Source organism: Portunus trituberculatus, chromosome 15 (assembly GCF_017591435.1).
Source record: "Portunus trituberculatus isolate SZX2019 chromosome 15, ASM1759143v1, whole genome shotgun sequence".
In the NCBI taxonomy this organism is placed as follows: domain Eukaryota; kingdom Metazoa; phylum Arthropoda; class Malacostraca; order Decapoda; family Portunidae; genus Portunus; species Portunus trituberculatus.
The window spans coordinates 15,842,374-15,851,128 of NC_059269.1; the positions used below are offsets into that span (position 1 = coordinate 15,842,374).

The 8,755-nt window shown below is 44.3% G+C and overlaps 1 protein-coding gene and 1 pseudogene across 3 annotated transcripts in view; one reads left to right on the top strand and one right to left on the bottom strand.

The window, feature by feature from the left end:
- On the top strand, window positions 1–6,293 carry LOC123504124 (annotated as a pseudogene).
- A 1,057-nt stretch (window positions 6,294–7,350) lies between these two features.
- The window catches only part of LOC123504110 (excitatory amino acid transporter-like), a 15,095-nt gene continuing 13,690 nt past the window's right edge, over window positions 7,351–8,755 (bottom strand). For all 3 annotated transcript variants that reach the window (XM_045254429.1, XM_045254427.1, XM_045254428.1), the window contains 3 exons: window positions 8,656–8,755; window positions 8,254–8,388; window positions 7,351–7,885 (listed from right to left, as the gene is read on the bottom strand). The exon at window positions 8,656–8,755 is cut by the window's right edge and continues 95 nt beyond it. In XM_045254429.1, coding sequence (XP_045110364.1) covers window positions 7,585–7,885; window positions 8,254–8,388; window positions 8,656–8,755 — 536 coding nt within the window. In that variant the 3' untranslated portion in view covers window positions 7,351–7,584. The remainder of the gene's footprint in view (window positions 7,886–8,253; window positions 8,389–8,655) is intronic.

An 8,755-nucleotide genomic window follows, 5' to 3' on the forward strand; every position in this document is an offset into this window, starting at 1 on the left:
CGACCTCATTGTCCTGGTGTGTGTGGCGTGAGGGTGGTCTCAGTCCTATCCAGAGCTCTTCAAGTTATGGTAAAGCAATCCTCCAAACAGAAGGAAGACTTACACCACCTGTACATGGGTCATCTGATAATTGTTAAGGCGGAGAGACAGTAAATACCAAGATCAATAATCAGTGAGAAGATCTGCTCATATCTTATCCCTCGTTATCTCTCCCTGAACTACGCACCACTGCACTCATACATACGTTATCACTTCCTCGCCTCTCATGACTACAACCCTGTATAGAAATGCCTAGTTTCAGTAGCAAGACACGGGAAAATATGCTGCTATGCGTGGTGATGGTGTGTGTAGCGTCTCTGGCTAAAAGTACTGTGGGATCAGAGGAACTACATTTACAGAAGCCTCCCAATATAGTGATCCTTTTAGCAGACGATCTTGGCATAGGAGACGTCGGGTGTTACGGGAATGACACCATCAAGACGCCTCATATTGACAGGTACGTGAGTTAAGGTAAAGAATAAAACAAAATCGAATCATCAAGTGTGTGAAAATGTAGTGTTATTAGAAGGAGGGTGTTGGAAGTGATACAGAACAAAGGTCACGGGAAGGAGACTACAGGTAATGCATCTCGGAGCCTTAATTTGGTGAGAGATGGTTATTATACAAGACATGGTGGTGACTTAATGAGAGAGAGAGAGAGAGAGAGAGAGAGAGAGAGAGAGAGAGAGAGAGAGAGAGAGAGAGAGAGAGAGAGTCATTATCAACCTATTCCATTTTTTTTTTTTTTTAATATTCGTACTCCTCCCTACTCTTTCTTTGCCTCTCGTCCTCCTCCCTGCTGCTATCAGTCTGCCCCTCCCTATCTCCCTCGCCACACCTAAATGAGGAACCATCTATTTCTTTTCCCTGTTTTTTTTTTGGGGGGGAAAACTTTTCACTGGTCAACTGTGAAGGTACATTAACTTAACCTCTTTAGTATCAGGGCGCGTTTATATATTCATTCTGGCTACTATTTGGTGATTTTATACAGCTTCAGAAACTTACGTGGGGGAATAAAACAGTGAGGACTCTGCCTATTAATCTTCTGACCACCATAGACCCTTCTTAATGCAAATAAAATCGTCTAGACATACCCAAAACTCAAGGTAGAAATGCGTCCCAGTACTGAAGCGGTTTATGAGCAAGTATAGTAACTCCCCGCTCTGCCCACTACTCCCAGGCTGGCCGCGGAGGGCGTACGTCTCACCCACCACCTCGCCGCTGCTGCCATGTGCACCCCAAGCCGAGCCGCGCTCCTCACCGCCCGCTACCCGGCCCGCTACGGTGTGTGCTGCCTTCACCCTATGCTAGTATTCAGAAATGCTCTGATCTCGCTGTTATGACTATGTTAAGAGGCCAAAGAGATGATTAGTCAGGTTATCAGGACTGTTTCTCTTTTTAATAATGTGAAAACCTTGTTAGCATTACACCACAGCACTTCAGAACATAAAATCAAAAGGGAAGGTTAGGTGCAATAAACCAGTAGGGCAACATGAGGCAGTACTTGAATGACATAAGCACAAGTATTGCCAAATTCTCTCGCCTCTTACGGTTCTTGTACAGTGAGCATTTCAGTCATGCCATCTTATTTGAGAGCTGGTTTCTTGTTGAATCTGACTCTATCAAGCTTAAGGTCTGTCGTTTTTATTCCATCTTGGTCATTAACGCTAAGAATTTTGTTTCCATTTCGTCCTTTTCTTAAAATCATTTGAGGGCAGAACATTCGTATCTAACCAGTTTCCTTTACCTCTTTTTTATCTTTTTCCTATTTGAGTTCATTACTTCTTATTCCATCTTCATTATTAACGTAACAGATCTTGTCTCCATCTCTTTCCCTTGTTATATTCATGTTTATCGCCTCAATACTTCGAGAAGCATGTCCTCTTCACCACAAGGGCAGAGCATGGGTGTGTAATCAATGTTATTTTTCAGGGCTTGAGGCAGATCCCATCCTCCCCGTGCCTGTTCTAATGCAAATCACCAGTCCTGGAGGAATTCCTGGTGATGAAGTAACCATTGCCACCGCTCTCGCCGCAGCTAACTACACCACCGCCATCGTAGGTAAAATTGTTGTGGTGTACATTTATAAAGTTACGGTAGGGTGTGTGCTGCTTTCATGGCGCATACGTGTTGATGCTTATGAAATGTTATTATAGATAGTTTTGCTGGTACTATATCATCACTACCACCATTACCACCACCACCACTACCTTCACCACTACCATCACCCCCAACAACAATAATAATATAACAAAAACACACCAACCAACACACTGGAATCCTGCAGGCAAGTGACACCTGGGGATGAACTGTAGCCTGTGGGGTCGCGAGTGCCTTGGTCCTCTCCGCCACGGTTTTCACTCCTTCTTCGGCCTGCCCATGTCCCTCTTCCAGGAGTTCACGGACCCTTACCCGTTCTGGACCTTGCCTGCGAACACTGCAGTGACCCGAGTTAGTGGTTCTTGCCTCTCCACCTGTACATGAAGTTGCAAAGGTTTATAATATAGTTGTAAGTATGATATAGGTGGAAAAAGATAAGGTAACGTAACTCTTTGTAAACCTTTAACATCTGGAGTACTTGAGATGGCTGATTAAGAGCAACAACGACATCCAGATTCAGACATCAGTGCATAGCTCCTTTTTATTTTTTTTTTATACCATGTGAACTTTTCACAGGAATTTATGGGCTTAAGGGGATACTTTTTAGGGTACTTCCTATCTTAAAGCCCACCCGCTAGGAAACCATTGCCCCGAGTGAGGAACCCCAACCTACACTCAGATCGTGGACAGGATTGATCATATTGTCACAGTATCAAGATTTACACTTAAGAACTTGTCTCTACAATATTCTTCTTGTTCTTTCACTACGGAGACCTTCTTTCATAATCACTTACACAATTTCTTAAGTCTTTTAACTGGAAGTATAGCTCAGAAACCTCTTTTTTTTCTGTGTCCTAGCCGATAATCTGTTGAAGTGCTCTGAATGTTAGGAGAGGACGAGCATAGCAGTGTAAGAGTTGATATGAGTACCTGACAGTGAAGCGTTTCGAGTAAGGAATGAGATTATTGTGGTGTTTCAGGGGATGGTGGTGGCCGGCTTGGTATCGGTGGTGAGCATGGTTATGGCGTGGCGCAAGGGCGTGGTGAGTGCCCGTTGGGGGATGAGTTTTCTCTTCCTAGTAGTGTTTGCCGCCTGGTTCTGCGTGACACATCTCCCGGTGAGTGGCATAGGCTGAAAGTGAAGCTTCTGTCGATATTCCTTCCAAATGCCTATTGATTTTCTGCAATAGAAGAATAAAAAAAGACAAGAGGAAGGGTGAAATCAATCAAATTTACTGCATCTTGACCCATGCTACAAAAGTCCTCCTTTCAATTACAATTACAAGATTACTGCTTCCTATTGATTCTTCACTCTTAACACCACAGGACGAAGCGTGATTCATAATATTGTTATGAATGTTTGGTAAATTGCACGTTACTTAATCCACATTTTCATCGGTCAGGTGTCTCCGTGGACTCAAAACCATGCTAATTCCGTGCTGATGCGGGACGGGGAGGTGGTGGAGGCTCCTATCAACCTGGAAGAGTTCTCGCAGCGGCTAGTTAATGAGTCCCGTAGATTTATTACTGAACATGCCAACAGCAAATATCCCTTCTTCCTGTTCCATTCCTTTGGTCACGTGCACACACCAATGTTTACCGCACCGCACATGGCAGGGAGGAGCAAACACGGAAGGTTGGAATCCAAGACAATAGTACAAATATTTATGGTCTTACATAATGGTCAGATATCGATTTTTTCCCCAAGAGTTCCATTCCTTCAACAATTCATTACAGGATTTCACGTATCAATGATTGGTTCGTAAAACTCATATGTCAAAGCACCGCGATGTCTCAGGTACGGGGACAACGTGGAGGAGATGGACGAGGGAGTGGGCAACCTTCTGGACACCCTCACACAGCTGGGTCTGGAGAACAACACTATCATCTACTTCGCCTCAGACCACGGCGGACACCTCGAAGTGACAGACGACGACGGCCAGCGTATCGGCGGTCACAACGGGCGCTTCAAAGGTCAGTATAGCTCGTCAGAGAGTACAGTTGAAAAGACGAACTGGACGGTTTTATGTACTGCTCCTTGGTTTTCTTATTATAGTGATTTAGCATTGAGACGCTTCCATTGTGGTGAATTTGCTAACTGTTATTAATGAAAATACTTGGATTCGTTTCATCATAACTTTTACATGAAGTTAGGAAAAAATAATGAGTAAATATGAATGATTCTCGAACATCAAATGGTCATGTATTCCAAACTCAACGTAAACAACCTAAGCTTTTAGGATGTTACTATTATTACTGTTTTTATTTTCTTATTCACACATGCAAAGTAGAGATATGGAAAGCTAATGCTAGCCAAGTAAAACACTGCGAGGCTTCGTGTTTTAAATCAAACTAATGCTGTTTAATTATTCTTTCCTGCATCCTTCGTCAGGAGGAAAACGGCAAGGGGGATCAGAGGGCGGCATCCGCGTGCCAGGCATCTTTCGGTGGTCAGGTCATCTCCCCTGCGGTGTGACCCAACACTCGCCTACCTCCATGATGGACGTCCTGCCCACACTCCTGTCCCTGGCCGGCCTGCCGCCCCTGCACACCCTCGTGTCCCGTGCCTCTCACAAGGTGAGCAGCGTCAACCTGTGAGTCACCGTCTCACCGCGTGGGAGAGTAAATTAGTAGCTGCAGACGATGTGTGGTTCAAGAAGTGCACTGACTGTCGCCCATTGATGTTTTTGTTGTGGTGGTGGTGATGGTGGTGATGTTTTGTTGTTATCGTCATTATTTTTGTTATGAATGAACACACACACACACACACACACACACACACACACACACCCAGGATCTGTTCATCGTTCCTTCCCCCAATAGGAGCTGGACGGCACCGATATTTCTGAGGTCCTGCATGGCGGCGACGCGGTGGAAGACCAGGCAGGGCGGGTGTTCCTCCACCACTGTGACTCTTCCATCCACGCAGTCAGGCTTGTCACGGGTGGGGATTACATTGTTACTTTCTCATATTGCACTAAACGTTATTTCAAAGATGCGTCCATTAGAAAATTATATGCAGGTAATCAATTTAACAACACAAAAAATCAATTTGTACTCAGATTTGGTTCACATAAAGACGAACTCAGTAAATCATGGTAGAAATATGAATCACATCTCACGAGAAACAATCACGTGTTGATTTGAAAACACTGAAAGTACTGCGCACCTGGCGCGGCCCAAGTGGTTCCCGGGCAGCACGCAGTGTGGCTGGGGGCGCAGCACGATCTGTAGCTGCTCTGGGTATGGTCTCGTGACTGACCTCAGCTCCAGACCTGAACTGTATGACTTGAGCAAAGATCCTTACGAGGACAAACAACCCATCAGCCCAGCGTCAGAGGAGTAAGTGGTTACGGTTCATCTTGTTAAATAACAAGTTTGATATTTTTATGAAAAGAAATAACCTTGATTGAGAGAGTTAATGAAAGGAATGTGCAGCTTTACAAGATAGAAAGCCGCTGCTATGATGTAATGAAAGGAATGTTCTTCGTTTCAGATACAAGGTGGTGGTCAAGCAGATGATGGAATACGTGGAGCAATGGAAGGCGAGGGTGAAGTACCCGCCCTCGCAACTCTCCATCCTGGCCAACCTCTTTTGGCGGCCGTGGTACCAACCTGTGTGTCACAACTGTTGAGGTATTACAACGTGCGTGAAACCTTCTTTCTCGTGTCCTGGTCTTGGTACTTTAGTCACTCTTCCCTCGCTTTCCTCCTGTGAACATGACACGTGCGTTATGATACGTTGCCGAATCGCTAAATAAAATCAGTCAAACGCAGTTACATGTTAACTAATGAATAAACTCATCAATATTATAAACCTCTATGATTCCACTCCATTACTCTTTGGGAGGGTGGTCAGTTGTACGCTACTCCATATTTGCTCACTAAACTACTATTGCGTCATCACTTAAACAGAGCGGCCGCCTTAACAATGTAATTTAGTTCTGTGCTCTCATCTAAGCTTTGTATATTCTTTGAGACAGGAAGCTTACTATAGAAATGATGAAAAAAAAAAGTTAAGATGGGAATTAACGCTTGTTGTTTGCGGGGTTTTCACTGGCTACGATTGGCAAGAAGCACAAAGGTAACTGTCTTGGATTTTATTGTCACCAGTTAACTACATATACATGAATAATACGTCAATATCTACCAAAGGTGCACTGGCCTCGACATGTGGCCTTATTATTTACTCCTTAACGCTTCACTCCTGTACTACATAAATCCTTATTGCACTTACACCTACACTCGCTGCGTCATCAGAAAATACTGCTCCTGTTCAATAAAATAATTTGCATTCACGAAGGAAACAATTATGTACATAGCGATGACGTGACGTGCTTTCCTTTACTGCTTACTACAGAGGGATTTCTTGATTCCACTGACGGTCGAGGTTAAATTTCCTACATTTATTATTCGTTCACTACTCTATTCATTCTTGCACACACATTCTATATAACATCCCATACTGCAGGGTTTGAGAGTACTCTACAAAATATCGGTGCGTAAGGAACTGAAAGTGCGGTAGCAGTTAGCGGAAGATGGTTTGCCCCCACGAGAAGGGGAAAAGATCCCTGACTACAGCGAGGGACATCATATGGGGAACAAACATTGGCTATAGGACACAAGTCGCCAGTCAGACAACAGACCAGCACATAAATAACGTATAGAGGAGAGGCTCCGTCCTCTGGTCCGTAACGAATTCTTACGACTACCTAAAATTACAACACGGAACTGGCGTCACTGACCTCCAGTGGCATGAAGTCTGCTGTGTAGCGCGGTGAGGCACGAGACCACCAGTCCTCACCACACCCAGTACATTGTATTCACTCTCGACTACTAAGGTCTTCATGATATGTATTTTAAGATGTTCTTTGGATGTTTATATATATATATATATATATATATATATATATATATATATATATATATATATATATATATATATATATATATATATATATATATATATATATATATATATATATATATATATATATATATCACTATGTAAGAGTTTACATTAGTCTTTGTTACTCAGGAATAATGTAATGTGCATAGTATCAACTACTGTAGTATACCTCGTAACTATAAAATTCACAGTTGCTTTACAAGTGATGAATCATCCTGTAATATTTCACAACATTAACCTTACTAAGTCACAACACAATACTTGAGGTACTAATATAACTACAACAGTGTTAGGGAATGAAATGTTCGTGTGTGTGTGTGTGTGTGTGTGTGTGTGTGTGTGTGTGTGTGTGTGTGTGTGTGTGTGTGTGTGTGTGTGTGTGTGTGTGTGCGTGGTGTTTCAGCTGAGTTCCAGATCCATTAATACTCATCGCCAGGCTCCACTGAGAGCCTGACGTGTAGCTATGTACATGTACATGAGATCATAGGTGTCTACTCCCTTGGTGCCGGCGGGTGAGGCGCGCCGCTCTCTGTTGCTCAGATCTGCGTTTCGGAATTAGTTCCTTTGTCTGGGTTACTTCCCCAGCACAGTTGTCCGTTGCCCTTCTCCGTCATGGCTACAAGATCCTTCTGCGAGGTCTGAGAGGGAGACACTGGAGGCTGCGGCGACACAGCCACCGGCGTGTGGGGAGGAAGGAGTCCTGACTCAACCCGGTCCAGCATCTCGATGGAAGGCTGGGCGGGACCCATACGCTCCAGCTCCTCCCGGCAGAGATGCATCACGATTCCAGCCCCAAAGGCGTCTCCGAGCACGTTGATGGAGGTACGAACGCGGTCCCTGCAAGACGCCGCTAGTTGATGCAATTGCAATGTCTGTTCTCACTCCGTCTTCTTACAAAGGTGCATAGAGGTGTTCACTAACACACCGTGACAAATTCATGGAAATTGGTATGAAGAAAATAAAAGATTTCAAGTCTAGCAGTGACAACCACATCACTATAAGAAATTCATTGTTAATCTGTAAACTTGTAATAAATGTAAAATTTGTAGCTTAGGTTTCTTTTATTTCATAGATTGTTAAGGAGGAAGACCCAATGAAACAATACGAAATCGATACTAATAGACATTAAAGGATGAAACATAAGGTTCCCTGTGAAAAAAAGAAAGAAAACAACAGAATGACAAACAGCGAGGAAGAAGACTCACAGGATCCAGTCTACGGCGAAGATAAGTGACACGTGCTCAGTGGGCAGGCCGATGGCGGTGAGCACGAGCAGCATGGTGACTAGGCCGGCGCTGGGGATGCTGGCGGCGCCGATGCTGGCCAGGGTGGAGGTGAGGCTGGGGGACCAGACAAGACCGTAAGGGATAGAGTACATAACCCGTTACTCATTATTGATAAGCAATATATTAGACTGACATGCTTGAAGAGAGAGAGAGAGAGAGAGAGAGAGAGAGAGAGAGAGAGAGAGAGAGAGAGAGAGAGAGAGAGAGAGAGAGAGAGAGAGAGAGAGAGAGAGAGAGAGAGCCTAGAAGTAAGCTATGAAAATCATGGACGATTCAGAGTATTAAAGTGAACAGCGTTAATTCACCCCAGTTCGAGCCTACCTGACAGTCACCAGCTCCCCGGGGCCCAGGTGGATACCGTACATCTGGGCAATGAAGATGGAGCCAACCGCCTCGTACAGCGCCGTGCCGTCCATGTTTA